General features: G+C 40.4%; 1 protein-coding gene across 2 annotated transcripts; it reads left to right on the plus strand.

Moving 5' to 3' along the window:
• Positions 1-6,793: 6,793 nt before the first annotated feature.
• ndufs8a (NADH:ubiquinone oxidoreductase core subunit S8a) lies at positions 6,794-14,370 on the plus strand. Of its 2 annotated transcripts, none has more exons than XM_010729362.3 (8): positions 6,794-6,919; positions 7,576-7,631; positions 8,988-9,053; positions 11,439-11,528; positions 11,833-11,941; positions 12,568-12,631; positions 13,440-13,568; positions 13,770-14,370. In XM_010729362.3, the coding sequence occupies exons 2-8, from the start codon at positions 7,589-7,591 to the stop codon at positions 13,899-13,901; spliced, it is 633 nt and encodes a 210-aa protein (XP_010727664.3). In that variant the 5' UTR covers positions 6,794-6,919; positions 7,576-7,588; the 3' UTR covers positions 13,902-14,370. The 2 variants fall into 2 exon arrangements, with proteins under 2 accessions (XP_010727664.3, XP_027139367.1); XM_027283566.1 differs by lacking the exon at positions 6,794-6,919 and adding an exon at positions 7,065-7,122.
• The last annotated feature ends 1,912 nt before the right edge of the window (positions 14,371-16,282 follow it).

The raw sequence follows: 16,282 nt of genomic DNA on the forward strand, positions 1-16,282 counted from the left end.
GGTACAGTACTTAAGATTTAATGATGAGATTTCAGATTGCAATCAGCTGAAGGTGGCCTTCATGTGTCAAAAGAGGGTCATCGTTACAACCACATGAATAGTCTGTTGTAGCTGTTGATGTTCCTTTAGATATATTACACTACTGTAACAAATATAAGGGTACCTGATCCATATGTAGATAGTAACGGTTCATTTTAAGGTCATAAAAAGGGTTATTATATATTGCTGAAAACATAGTTATGCATGTTTCATTTCTATTAACAGATCACTCTAAAAGTTACACGCTGAACCTCTAACATGATAGCAGGATTGCATTTTTAAATTACACCTACCTCAGACACAAAAAAGGGGGTGTAGCAGAACACGTAGGAGGCCACGAGCAGAGGAGTGACTGCAGACAGGTCTTCATCATCACTGAGACAAAAAAGATGGAGAGAAGGACATAATGCTGACTTTGTTTACATGCACACAGAAGCCCCATCGTAACCTGTAGATTAACTGCTTGGATGTCATACATGCTGAGCTGTGAAGATACACGCTTCTTGTTGAACTATAGTACACATGTTGGGTATGTAATGCTCGGTATACTTTGACTACAAATGTTTGAACTGAATTGAATAAATCAGGAAAATGATTTGTCTAAATTATATTAATGCTTAAAGTTGTGCAAAATTTAGAATGTGGCCACCTTTTGAATGACAGGTCGGTGCCATCACAAGCGGCTTGTTTGAGCAACCAGGCTCATGGCTCTTGACGAACCTGTGGGTGATGTCAGGACGCTTGGTCCATTTTAATTTTCTTCTTGTATACCATGCAGCATAGATAATACAGTAGTACTACTATAGTGACACCACAGCTCAGCATCCAGCTTTGTGTTGTGTCACTTGAGATCACCTTGTCTCGGGTGGTTTACCTTATGCACCTCGAGCGACAGATGGTGGCACTCATTAGAGAGCAGAAGAAGATGATGAGGAAGGGGAGGAAGATGCAGACAGAGAAAGCACAGAGAATGTAGACCAGCATGTCTGAGTAGCTGCTCTCCCAGAAGACAGCACACAGCATCTCTGCAGGGTCGTACCTGAAAGAACGGATACATGACGGAGATGAACAGAGCAGAAACACGTGGCGCACTAACCTGAAGCTTTGAGTATATGACGTACTTGATCCAGGCGTAGATGACAGGGATGCTCCCGAACACCACTCCTGTCACCCAAGAAGCCAGGCATGCTGTCACCATGACAATGAAGCAAGCTCTTCCTGTGGAGACTATTCCAATCAGCCGCTGCAGACACAGGATAGCTGCAGAGGAACAAAGAAACCCTCAAAGTAAGTCATGAAACAAATATTCAATTTAAACTTGGATTAAATCTTAGGTACTGCCACTGGAGAACATGATGAAGTTGTCTGTATGAGTGTGCTCAGTGTAGTGTGGTACCTATGCTCCCTATAGAGGAGCTAATGAAGGCAAACTTCAGCAGGCTGACAACCTCACACCAGGGTGACATCTGACCTCCTGTCAACATGGCCAGAAGTGAACCGGCAATGATGAGTGCAGAACAACCTTCACAACACAGCAGTACATGATCAGAAATGATGACTTCCTGCACCCAGATTACATGTCAAACATTGTGAGCAATATTACTGTAAGATGTACCGAAGTCTGACAAGGTGAGACTGATGAAAGGAAGCCAGTAACGACAGGAGAACTGACCCCTGCACTGTAAAGAAAAGGCAGAAGAAGAGAGGCTGACATACAGTACTTCATGCAAACAAGTTGTTGTTTAATAGACAGTGGTTCAATGTCAACCATGGCCCATTGTGGTCTTCTGAGAACCAGACCAACAATGTCATCAGCTTACCATGACTTTGACCAGCAGAACAAGACTGTTTCCTACAACTCCCATGACCATCTCCAGGCCCAACACCGCCACCAGCAGCCACTTCTCTGCCTCAGGCCACGGACGTTCCACAAACACAGTCCCATTAACCCACTCACTCACTGCAGGACAAGGAATAAAGAAAATGAACTACCTGTGTAGAGTTAGGGGAACTTACTGTGCGTCCACCAGACTACAGCCAACATGAATGCCTGTTCCTTTAAGTTTTGTGGTGCCATTAATTGGAATGAGTTGTAGTAACAGTAAGTAGTAAGTAAAGTAACTGATACATTTTTAAATATTCAAATATAACATGTTTGAAATCTTTTTTTTTTTTTTTTGGGATGTCTGAATTGCAGTTATCGATGATCATTTAGGTAGATGATGCCACATGGACTCAGCTGCATCTTTACTCTCTTTATGTCATGTGTGATTTATTATCAGCTGTTATAATGTCAGATAAACTGAAACCAATTTTACAGCTAACAGACTGTGATAATTCATAGCACAACAATTAGACTGCAAACGTTAAATGATGTGATACAGCAGGCATTAGGTATATTAGACACTCAGTGTACCTGAGAATGCAAATACTGTATATGAATGGAAAATGTGAATTACTATGAATCACTGCATCATCTGAATGTGTGAGCAGATTAGCAGCAGAGGACAAAAATCAAATCATTCTAAATTATAAGTGCACAATAAACATGCAGTTTGTTAATGAACGTTAACACACTGAAGAAGACATATTCATAACATATAAACAATAAAGACAACAAACATCTATTTGCTGTTACTGTTTTCATCTCACATCTTACAGCTCTGATGTTTTCATACAGATGAAGACCGTTCCTCATACAGGCAGATACAGAAATAGACATATTTGATATTTGATAGAGAAATGGATAGCCTTACTTTTACAGTGAGCCCTCAGTCCACAGCCTTCAGCAATGGTTACTAGGCGTTATAGTAGAGAGCTCAGCTGGAAGCATCATCAATTAAAAGTCACATGCTCCATTAAACTAGAATGGCTCTAAAGCACATTGTGTGTGTGTGTGCGTGTGCGTGTGTGTTCAGCTTCTTCTACTACAGTACTACTAACTTTTACTATCATTATCCTGTAGCTGATGATAACAACAATAACAACAATAAGGAAAACAAGCTGCTATTAGGAAGCAGGTACGATTGTTGCTGTCACTGTAGCAAGAATATTATTTCACTTTAAACTCAACTGTGGCATTTTATTTTAAAGTTTATTACAAAGTTATTTATAACTTTAATTATAAAGTTATTTATAAACACTGATGACTTGATTTGAGGTAACATTTCAGTTCAGTTTTATTTACATAGCGCCAACTCATAACATCATCTCATGTTCAACATCATTATCTCATGACACTTTTCATATAGACTGTACTCTATATAAAATTATTCAGAGACCCAATAATTCCCACAATACTGGTAAAGAAAAACTTCCTCTGAGAGGCAAAACCGGGCTCATTGTGGAACAAAACTGCAGCAGCAGTAATAATAATCTAATGATGTAATATGTAATAGTAACACGGTGGATGTTTCCACATTAAGCACTTTTACATTTGATACTGTATTTTGCTGGTGATACACTTACATACATGAACATTCATGCATACATCAATGATTTAGCTGGTAATATTTTACAGTGTAGTATGATTACTTTTATTGATTTTTTTTTCTCTTTATGATGTTCTTTTAGGATGTAAACACGTCCTCAACCACTGAGAAATGCAGTGAAAATAAAGCTAAGTAAAAAATGTTACCATGATTATAATAAGCTCTTGTAAAAACCCTTCAGCACAGGTTTCCCAGTGAAAACACAGTCAAACAAAAAAAAAAGGTTAGCTGCTTGGGCAAACTAAAGTGCACATAAAATATTTCAGTTTGCACCTGTAACCAGAGTCCACATCCAGGCAGCATTCACATGTAAAATATGACCTGGGCACATGAAGACATCATACATTTGATTCAGTGAAGAAGTTTGTTTCATGTCAAGGTATTTTTTCATAAAGACATTTTAATTCAATGGCTACATTTCTAATAAAATGTGGTTTACACAAAAGGTTAGATTGACGTCTTACTACAGCACAAGTAAACTAAACATGGTATGTTGTCTTACAAAATGTACTTAAAGTACTCATTCCACATTAAAATGGCCACTTGAAAAACTCGCTGAAATATTTATGACATTATTATGATCCGTGGTTCCTAGTTTATATAGAGGTCAGGGCTCTGGAAAGGTAAATCAGATGATTAATGGGAGGGAAAGAAAAAATGGTCGCCATTCCAGCCGGCGGCCTTTGTTGCATGTCATGCCATATCTTCATATCTCCTCTCACCCTGTTTGCATCTCAACATCAATATTGGCATTAAAATAACAATGACAGCAACAAAAAACAAAATTAAATGTGATGCTCTTTGATACATATAATTATGTGTTTCATGCTGTTTGTGACTGATAGCACCAACTGATGACTTCAAATGTGCTGCCCAAGAGGGACAGCTTTACCAAACCTGAGTTCAGGTAAATATTCACTGAGGGAGCATTTCATTTTTTGCACATGGTCAGCATGATATGAACTGAAGACACTAAGACAAAGTGGCCATAGAAGAAAAAAAAATGAGGTTAGGAAGGTTTTACTACATCAACCTATACACATTCCAACAGATATGACTATCCTTCAGCCTTTCCCTCTTGAATCCAAATTCAAATCCCATCAATTGCTGCTGTCATTTGACCAACTCAAGCATGTCCATTCAAGTCTTCCACTGTGTCTACTTCAAGCAGCCATTAATATGGGAAACAGCTGTCACTACACTGTGTATATGCCTGTCACATGTCACTTGACAGTGGACACAGGTGGATGATCATGGTGTCTTTACCTGTCCTGATGAGGGACGCACACTGACTTGAATCTTTTTAGGTCTTTTCTGTTTTCTCGATAGTTACAGCAGCAAAGTTTCTGGCCCAAATTATTCATTTAACTGCTAAAGAACAGCAGCAATCAGCAATCAACTTTGGTGAAGTTTGTCAAAATGTAGACTGTCTTAACTGTTCTGACCTTTTAGGGAACACAGAAATCATCTGTTTGTCACAGGTCAGTTAAATAAAAGAAGTTCTATAACTGCATTGATTATGCTTTATAAATACACTCATAACCACACACTCAAAACTCATTCATATTGATGATAGCTGTAATACTTTTATGTACAGTGTCACGTCGGACTCGGTCCACAAGTACCCCTGGCTGCAGCCCGCAGATCGGGGTGTGCCTCAATGTTGAGCCACGCCCACATTGAGCCACGCCTCCCACGCTTGACTCCTTTCTGGGGGCCATCTGGTGGCGGAGACTATGAACGGCAAGTGGCCGCTCTGTGGACCGCTAAAGAATAATGTGCGCAGACGAAGACGAAATAAATCAGTTTGCAAAATAGAAGTAAGCAAGGTATCTTTTTTTTGTTTTGACGTGCTATTTTGTGATATTTGTGACAGACAAGGAAGGAAGTAACGTTATTTTATTTCTGAAACAGGTTAAGCTCTGTATGTATTTGTGTTCTACACCCTGATGATCCACCATGTATTTAGTTCCTAGATTACCAGGCTTTAATCTGGTGTAAACTATGGAGCATTTTTTTTTTTAGGCTGCGTACTGTAGTCAAGCCAGTAGCTCCAACATTGATTGAGAAAGCCAGCACTAACCTACTACAGAATGTGGAAATGTCCAGTTTTCAAAACAAACGAGGACTGCCAAAATTTCATTAAAAAGCCTTGTCTCATAAAACAAAATATTTGAAATATGAGAATTTAGCTTAATAGCTTCAAGGTCGTGTGACAGCTCTTAGCATCCATGAATCAACATTTGTTGTTGAGGTGAAAAATTCTTTAATATTTATGGTCTTGTGGATTTCTAATTATTATTTTTGTGTCTATTCTTTTCCTCTCTGATATGTAGAGACATGTCACTATACTGCTGGAAGGTGATACACCAACCATGCACCAACAGTGCTATTCCACTGCCCTTTTTGCAAGTATGCGGCTGCAACGAAACTGGACTAGACAGAGGTGCGTCATACATATTGTTTGTGAATCCAGTCATGTTTAGTTTATTTTGTTTTGTCTATTTTGTCTTTTGGATTCATATTTTATTTGGAAATGTATCTCTGTCTTATTTAATTTCTCCAACCCTTACTTACATCATAGAGGCAGCAAAGTGGTGTACCACACAAACATTCAAGGGGAAACTTTCCCTTCCCCAAGTCATCTCAATGGACCAGAAAGGTCGCTTGAGGGCGGTGGAACGCCTCAGAATGTCTGAAGGCCTGGATGAAGAGGAGAATGAAGGGGTCTGGGAACCGTTCATCTTCCTGTTCAGTCTGCAGGAAGACCATGAGGCATTCTGCAGTGAAATTATGGACACGCAACATATGCAGGCATTTTCTGCTTTTGAAGTGTAGGCTACTGTCATGGTCTGTGTCTTTTGTTTCCTGTTTTATTTTGAAGTTCAGTGTTAGTGTTCGTGTTCAACTAAGACCGGAATAAAATATTGCACTAAATGTAACACCTGAAACTATCCCAGTGTATATATTTTTCTTTTTTTTAAACAATTATAAAAATAAATAATATTTAATTATTATTATATATATATATATATATATAATATATATATATATATATATATATATATATAATATATATAATAAATTAATAATTTTTATATTATATTTATTTATTATATTATATCCTATTATAGTATATTATATTATATTATATACACATAATTAAAATATTATTTACACAGAGCGGCCACTTGCCGTTCATAGTCTCCGCCACCCCGGGGGCGTGGCTCAATGTGGGCGTGGCTCAACGTTGAGGCACGCCCCGATCTGCGGGCTGCAGCCAGGGGCGTCGGTGACGTTATCACGTTGTGTCACTTCCGGTACGCGCACGGTCCGTTTCTGCAAATCGTCCGCTGTTCTGGTTCAGAAGGCCAAATAGCGACATTTCGGTGAGTTTGAACCCATTTCATGTTATAAAATACTTATTTCTTACAAAGCTCATTCACGCCATATTAATTACTTAACTTATTATCATTCATATGTGGTCTAGAAATGTTTATAACCATCCTTAAATCACCTCACGCGACCTCTGTCAAAAGTCCTTGACAGTACAAGCTCGAGCCCGCTACAGCAGCGCGAGCTCAGCTCAGCGGTAAACTCTGAACATCATAAATGAAACTACAACTGTGTGTGTGTGTGTGGAAGTTTAGTCATTACAAAGGTGTTTTGTGTGTGTGCTCGCTCTTTGCACGTTAGCGTTGGCTAGCTGAGCAATGTCATGCTAGCCTCACAGCGGGATTAGCTCGGTTGAAATGCAGCTCTCGGTGACTGTGAGGTCAGTCCGTCAGTCAGTGTGCCTCACTTTGACTTCATGACACACAGTGAGACCAGGTTATGGCTGACAGCAACAGTAACGGCACCGTGCACAGCAGCTCGTGTTAGTCAGTGGGTTGTTCTTGTGGCGGGTTTAACCTCAGTGTCTACTTCACTAACAACGTCCTTCAGTGTCCGTAATGACTGCTTGCTCACACACAAACAATATAATCACGTATTGATACAGATTTTCTGAACTGTTCCTTTTCATTCTTTTCATGTGTCATTGCAGCTTTGAATACGGGATGGCAGCAACGTTGCGTTTACTGTACTCCGTGTCAAGACCAGGTAGGAGACACACATACACATTCACATGCACCTACAAAGTTACCCGAGGTACAAACAGGATGTATTATTAGCATCATTTATGATTATTTGACAAGTAATCACATAAAGTTTGATTTCCTGTCAGCCTGTCTCGGTACTGTGACACTCACACACCGTACACTGACTTCAGTCACTGTTTGTGTACATGAGCAGAGGGCTTGTTGGTCTCAAGTGGCAGCCTCTGTGTCTGTGAGAGGAGGCCAGCGCAGAAGTGCTGAAAACTGTCAGTCTTCAAACGTCCACTTGAGGCTAGCTACAAAACATGTCTCTCTAGATAATTTCCCCGTTCATGACAACTGTACTGAGGATGAATTTATATACAACTCACCTGATATTAAGGCTTAAAGTTATGCAGGATTAACAGTGCAGTAGGGATGGGCGATATGGACTAAAAAATGTATCCCGATAATTTCTAAAAAAATAAACACCAATTCAGCCTAATCTTTTTGACTATAAATCTATCACCACAGAAAAATAAAGGCTAGGGGGAGCGTGTCTATTCCTGCTGAATGTAACCGCTGTGAAACAATCAGGAAATAACTTTTTAATTCTCTGATTAATAACAGCTTTATCAAGGCCAGTGCTCGCTCTCTGTCATTGTTATCTGTCTGTCTGTCTGTCTCTCTTTTTCTCTTGTTCTCTCACTCGCTGTCTAATCATCGGACACAAATCTAATTCAGCTTCTTCGTGTCATTATTTTGGGCGTAAATTGAGAGTCAGACTCAGATTTAGAAGCTGGTACATGAAATAAACAAAGTGAGAACACACACACAGGTAGATGATCAGAGTTTAGTCAGTGAATCCACCTGGATAGTCTCTTGATTGGTGGCCAGAGTGTGAGGAAAGAGCTCCACGCTGCCTGCCGTATCTGCTCTCGCCTTTCGCCATGTTTGTCAATATGCATGTTGGGCTGTGAGTGTGTCGCGCACATTCATACGTCATCAATGGGAATTTATCATTTTTATCGTGGGATGACATATTCTTACCGTGGGGAATGTTTTTGACAATATATCGCACATCCCTACAGTGCGGCCTCTTAGATTGACAGGTAGGTGCCCTTACAGATGGCTTATTTAGAGCACCCAGGTGTCATTCAGCCCGCCTCAGTTCTGCCGATGATCCACGTCTTTGCTGATTTATAGATTATTTTGGAGGCGGAAGCCGCAGGACAGCCAACATGGCATCCGCGGTCACATGCAAGAAGTTGTCATAGTAACACGTCATAAGCACACTGTGTAATATCCTTCAGTTATGTTGGCAGTGGAATGTATAGCAGTCTTAATGAGAATGTACTTTGTGGTTCATCTCTACCTGCAGGCACTTCTGTGGCCAGCCAGAATCTAGTGAGGTCCTTCAGTGTGTCTACACAAAGGCAAGGATTCAGTAAGTACCACCACAGCAAACACACACTTACCTCAGCTCATTGTGTTGTATTGTTGTCTGTGTTGTGTCTCCTCTTAAAATACTTTCACTGCCTGTACGGTGACGTGAGGTCAGACAGTTAGCCAGCTGTCTTTGTGCTGAACTCACTCACTGAAAAATGGACATAAATGCAGAGCTTGTGATGAAGAGCAACAGATTTAGATCTTTCAATAGTTCAGTAGAACACGTTTCTGTTAGCAACTACTTCTAAATGTTTCTCCATCACCTCCATGTTAAAAGTCATTTCTGGTCTGCTGTTCATATTTTCCTCTTTACTTTAATGATTGTCTATGAGTTGTCTTAATGTTACAGCCTGTAAATCATTTATTTTCTGATGCAAACATTTGCCAGTGATTATCTTAACTAGGGCTGTGCAATTAATCGAATTTTGATTTCGATTTTGTTGTCAAACGATCTCAAAAATCATATAATGGAGTTTAAACGATTTATTTTCCACTTTTCATCACACAAGTTCTGAGAGACGCGCATGCGCAATACATTCCATTTCAAGACCATCAACCATCTCAAACAAAAGCACAAAGTCACTCACGACGAATTAATAAAGAAACAAAAAGACAAAGCCAGTGCCACAACCAGCAAGACGTCAACACAAACTCAGTCATCGATCACAGACACATTGTTTAATGCGACTCCTTATCCGACAAGTTCGGAGAGGCACAAGACATTAGGCTACGTTTACACATAGCCGGGTTTGTTGAGAACCTAATATTTCCCTCCCTCCGTTTTCCAAAATAACATCGTGCACATAGCATCGTTTTCAAAAAAGTTTTCGTTTACATCAACCCGCATAAATACGCCATCGAGCGCCATCATAACTACACCAAGCCTATGGGCGGCTGCTTCCATGGTCATCGTCATAGCGAACGGTAAACATTGGTCGCACTTTTGGTGCATCAGCTGCCTAAAACTCGATTCATTTTCAGAGGCGAATTCACCGTTTGCGTGTAAAAGATCGGTACAAACGAAGGGAAATGTCTCCGTTTTTTAAAATACCCGTGTACGTGTAAACGGGGCCTAACAGCTGCCATTGGATATTTCTTAGCTAAAGATATGCAACCCATTAATACAGTCGAGGGTGAGGGTTTCAAGAAGATGCTTATTGCTTATTGATGCTTATGCTTATTATTATATTTATTTTGTTCTATAAATATAGAGAACTTGCAGAGCAGCTGGATCCATAGTTTATTTTGGATACAATTATGTTTTTCTATGCCTTATTTAATGCTCCATAAAGTATATTTATTTTATTGATTTAATGCTTTATACATTGCAAAACAGCTGTAAAGTACATATTTGTAGCCAAAATTTTATTTTCAATTTGCATAAAGAATCAATAACAAAGTGTTTTTTGAGAGTTTCAATTTGCATAAAGAATCAATAACAAAGTGTTTTTTGAGAGACAGAGAAATGCTGAATAAATGCATTGTGAAACTCAAAATTAATCATTTGAATAATCGTGATTTCAATATTGACCAAAATAATCGTGATATTGATTTTTTTCCATAATCGAGCAGCCCTAATCTTAACTGCATACTCTTAAGTTCCAGTGTGTGACATCTATGAGTGTTAAGTCATCTTAAAAAAAGAATTGTGACGTTTTTGTTATCTTACGATCAAAGTTTGACATTCACAACCTCTTCCACAGAGTCCGCAGCAAAATAAACACTGACTCTAGATCGGGACTTTTGTGTTTTGGCGAGTTCACAGCCACTGTAAGCTCTCTTACATACACAGAAGGGAGGATGATGCAAGGGTTGATTTGTTTGGTTGCAATATTTTCATATAGAGGATGATTCTTGGGTTGCTCCCATCCCATCTATGTTCTTATATTTCTCAGAAGCATGATGGACGGTACTCGTTGTGATCTTCTTGTCTGTACCAAATGTTCGTACAGAACTTGAGAAGAGGGTGTTTGGCTCCTTGTCACCCTCCGACTGAATGTTTTTTAGATTGTTTGAAAATCTTCATTGACAGACCTCAAGATAGAATAGTGTGGATGTCGTTGCTTTAACTGATACTGCTGAATTCATGGCTTGTACCGCAGTTATTATTTTGTTAGAAGCTATGTGTTTCTGTTTGTTTTGTATCTTATTTCATTTACTCGTTCAGTTTGTCCTGCTGCCAGGACTCCCTTGAAAACAAGGTTTTTTAATGTCAACGGGACCATTCCTGCTTAAATTCAAATATATATCACACAGTACTGACATGGAAATTACACCATTTTCAAAATATGTCATTATGTTAGCACACACTGACTGGCAGCTCTCTCTCCTGTGTGTGTGTGTGTGTGTGTGTGTGTGTGTGTGTGTGTGTGCGTGTGCGCAGAGTATGTGAACGCTCAGGAGATGCCCACAGACATGAAGTCCATCACAGACCGAGCAGCTCAGACACTGCTGTGGACGGAGCTGTTCAGAGGTCAGCTGAATCCCACACACACATCAATAACAATATGAATGAATATTTTACATGTGACAAAGTGAAGTGATTAAATGTTTCACAGCAGTTTATCTCAAGAAGTTTACAGACCAGGAAAGAAAAAACAGTCTTGAGTCACAGAGGGACCAAAAACACGTTTTATTTCAACCAACAGTTAATCAGTTTCTTTTTAATCAATTTCAAAATGTATTTTATGTTTATGTTTTTTTTGTCTGCGTGATGCATGTGTGTTTATGAAATGTTCCTTCTCATTCACACATGAATGATTGTGTCACAATGTCAGGTCTGGGCATGACGATGAGCTACCTGTTCAGAGAGCCCGCCACCATCAACTACCCGTTTGAGAAGGGGCCGCTGTCACCACGCTTCAGAGGAGAACACGCCCTGCGCAGGTGAACAACACTCCATCAGTGGATCATATCAAGTCAAGTCATCTAATGATGTTTTATGGCCAGATTTCATTGGGCACGGATGCAATACATTCTGGCTTACGGAGCTAATTGCAGCCATTCTAGTCAGTGTTTCAAACCCCACCAGTCCCTGCCACGGTCCGTTTCAGAAGCTCCGCAGAGAATACTCAGCTGTTCTATTTACGATGGACGCTGCAAGCAGCCCGCGTCAATCTGCACAGAGCAGCTGAGTGCCAGGAAGTCAGACACAGAAACGCCATAGAGAATCCGCTCAAAATAAAACACCCTGTACAAACTGCAGAGACAGCCAAGAGGGAAGCAATCTAAATACATAGCATATTTACATATTTAAAAGCAGATAAACAAACAAAAAAGAGACCAAATCTGAGCAAGTTGAACTCTGGCGATCAAAACAAGATGCTTCTGAGACGTACCTGGTGGGGTTCTGCTCTGTCTGAAAGTGCCTTAAAATCTACATTTGGAGTGAACTATAATCGAGTGGCTTAGCAGCTCAGTTTATGTTGACCGCAGCTCATAATGACTGTATATGCTGTATATAACTGTATATAAGAAGCTCTTGGTGCAGTAACAAAATGATGTTACACCAGGTACCCTTCAGGGGAGGAGCGGTGCATTGCCTGCAAGCTGTGTGAAGCTATCTGCCCTGCCCAGGTACACACACACACACACACACACACACACACACACAGACTTGCATTCATTTCCCAGACTCACCATAACCTCGACCTTAACCACTGACCACTAATTGCAATTGAAGACACAGCTTTTGTCTCCCACTTGGAAAAGCTGTCCCTATTTAACCTCTTTTATCTGAAATGTGTCCCCATATGTAGCTTAGGTCAGACACAGACACTGCCCACATATGATCAGCTGGTAAACGCTGCCTGTGCTGATGTTTTAATTTGAATGGGGGGGGTGAGGTGAGGTGCAGTGCGTTGTTCTTGGGACACAGCTTGAGGTTTAAATGGTCTCAACTTTGACCTCTTGTCGATGCTGACCCCAAGTGCAAGCAATTAGGTCACAGCTGCATGTGACATAGCCGGAAGTAACACAGGCAATCGAGGGAGGTGAAGAACAATACGTCGAAATCACAACAGTAGAAACAAAACGTGAAAGATGATCAGCGGTCAGACGGGAATAAGCATGTAGCTTCTAAACTTAGCTAAATACAATGCTAAAGTTAGCTTAACACTTTTTGATGATGTATATGTGCGCTGTGCTTTTTGTGTCTGCGCCCTACCTCTGTCCACTAGATGTGGTTTGACTGCATCAAGCACACATACGTATGTTTATACAAGTCTTCACTGTGAATAACGTGAAACCTGTGACTATATGTACAGTTTCTGTAAGCCATGAATAAAACTCTAAGAAAATACTGTGTGTGTGTGTGTGTGTGTGTGTGTGTGTGTGTGTGTGTGTGTGTGTGTGTCCCTCCTCATCACCAACTATGTGTGTCCAGGCCATCACAATCGAAGCAGAGACTCGTGCTGATGGCAGCAGGAGGACGACTCGCTACGACATCGACATGACCAAATGTATCTACTGCGGCTTCTGTCAGGAGGCGTGTCCTGTGGATGCCATCGTAGAGGTGTGTGTGCAGTAAATTCAGATTTTCACATCATGTTAAAAGATGGCTCTTATAGCTGACTCAATGCAACGGCAGTAGGCGTCCAGCAGATGTCACCATTTTGACTGCTTCAGAAAGTTTCCTGGGTGTGTTGTCTGTCCTCTTTCTTACCAGTTCTTCCGCCCCCCTCTCTGTCTGTCTTTCCGTCCTTCTCGTCTTCAGGGTCCTAACTTTGAGTTTTCCACCGAAACCCATGAAGAGCTGCTCTACAACAAGGAGAAGCTCCTCAACAACGGAGACAAGTGGGAACCAGAGATAGCTGCCAACATACAAGCTGATTACCTCTACCGATAGACACTACACACACACACACACACACACACACACACACACACACACACACACACACACACACACACACAGTGTACAGCATAACCTCTCTGACGTGCACATACGTCCATACTGTACATACTGTAAGAAGACAGGCTCAGCTGTGATGGATGGAACATAACCAACACTTTTCCTCCTGGTATGATGAATATACTTTGATTTTTATTCTGGCATTGTTTGGATGACATATTTCTTATAGAATGATGGACACCACCCTGGCTGTCTGGGTGGTGAGTGTACAACAGTCCAGCTGCCTCCAGTGAGATTCATGTAAGTCATGCTGTGGTGGCAGTACTGGTGCTGTACGCTGGTCACAGATATTAGACTGCTTTGATTTTGATGTCTCACACGTGTACATGGTTTATTGTTATCTTGGGTCTCAGTGCTGTTTCCACCCTGACTCATACAATAAAGTTCTGGAAGAGTCACTAAATGTGTCGCGCGTAAAAGTTCCATGTTGAAAAAAAATGACCGCACATCAAACATCTCGACGTTTTCTAACTGAGCAGACGATGTCCATCGATAGACTGTGACCCCTCTGCATGAAATAACATAAATGTAGAAGATGCCCAACACAGTGAAAGGTCCATCCTACATTTAACACAAGTATTAAAGAGTTTTATGTGGACAACTCATCAAAAATGAAGAACAAACTTCAATAAATGTTTTAAATATTTAGAAAAATATCTCATCTATCTATCTAATGTCTAATATGTTATGTCTGACCTTTACTGCAAGGTATAATTTTTGTTGATGTGTAAAAAGAGACATATGATCTCTGAAAAAAAACCCGATTATATTTATTATAAATGATCTGCTTCCTACACTGAACATTCACATAGCAACAGATGAAAAGCCTTTAAAGCTGGAGGCTCGTGAAAGCAGCCTTTATATGAACTAACTCGCTGATTTTGATTTGATTGATTTAACACTGTAAGAAATAATCAAAAACTATTCGATTGATTATTACTGTGGCATGTCTTCTGCCACTGTGGGTAACTCAGCAAAGGACACAACACAGACTGGGGACTGTTTCAGTATAAACACTCCAAGCATTCACAAGCATCACTGCTCTCTACCCGCTGCCCGGCGTCTGCTTCGTAGTTGCTGCTGTCTGGACGTGTTTGTTCCACCTCCTCCTCACAGGTCCAGCACGCTGCTGTCTTAGTGATGACGGTGATTAGCCAACTGGTTACAGGTGTGTTCACCTCACCTGATGCTGCATATGATCGTACTGTTGACACTGAAATTACATCATAAAACCAGTAAACAAACAATGTGCTTAAAGGGTTGCGGTCCCCTATCTTATCCAGACTGTCTGAAAAAGGTGACATGTATATATCACCATGATATTGATTTTCTGTTAACGTAAATACTAGCATAATATCAATATTAATGCACTATGCTTCCTATGATGAACTCCAGTTATTATACTGGGAGGCTCTAAAGAGTAAATAGGTGTGAACTTAAAATGACCTGAGAATATATATATATAGATAAAATGAGATGTGTGTGAAGTATCATGTTGCGTCTTTTAAAAAGGGGTGTAAAGACAGGAAGACAGTTGATGTAACTCAAATAATAAATCATTTACTGAATGATTTGTGTTTAATATCTACCCAACTACAAGCTGAACAAGGTCAAAACGAGATCATCAACATCTCTTTATTATTATTGTAGACAAAGAAGAAGGTTCTAAATGAACAGATGTTATATGAAAGGCTTGACATTATAACAACTGAGGTCAGTTTACAGCTCCTATAGCAGAAGTGATGTGGGTGGTTTTGTGAAATACTGTCGAGCTGGTTGCACTTATGCACCAGAGATTAATAAACCACCATGACAGCCCACAGACTTTAAGTCCACATCCACGTTCTATGTGGGCCCAATCTCCATGTGCCACAGTCGCAGGTGTCTGCCCCCCGTTAAGACATAAGTAGCAGGTTTGTCACAGGTCAAGGTGGCCAAGTTAGATCATGTGTGGCCTCATTTCCTCATCAACCAAAGTCAAGTCTAGAGCAGCAGAAAACTAAAGGTGCTTGTCTCCATCTACGCTCACATCCTAAAGCTGTACAGGAGGTGGAGCGGGCTGGCTCACTGTTCAGCAGGTAGCCAAGCCGTTTGAGACCTTCAGTGCAGCTGAGTCCTTGGAGGTGTGGCCTTTCTGGCTGGGTCCATGGTCAGTGGCAACTTCTCACCACAGAATATAAAATAATTAAAAATAAAAATGATTCTCTTCTTTGCTGTAGTACTCTCTGTATACTGCCAGTCATGCATGTGTTTATGAAGTATCATGTTGTGTCTATATGTATACACACTACTCACCAAAAGTTCAGGATATTCAG

This window comes from Larimichthys crocea, chromosome X (genome assembly GCF_000972845.2).
Source record: "Larimichthys crocea isolate SSNF chromosome X, L_crocea_2.0, whole genome shotgun sequence".
NCBI classification, from domain to species: domain Eukaryota; kingdom Metazoa; phylum Chordata; class Actinopteri; family Sciaenidae; genus Larimichthys; species Larimichthys crocea.

Coding starts and splice junctions, on each gene's coding strand:
- ndufs8a (XM_010729362.3), top strand. CDS start 7,589: ATGGCAGCAACGTTGCGTTTACTGTACTCCGTGTCAAGACCAG. Junction 11,529..11,832: donor GTGGACGGAGCTGTTCAGAG/GTCAGCTGAATC, acceptor TCACAATGTCAG/GTCTGGGCATGACGATGAGC. Junction 12,632..13,439: donor AAGCTATCTGCCCTGCCCAG/GTACACACACAC, acceptor ATGTGTGTCCAG/GCCATCACAATCGAAGCAGA.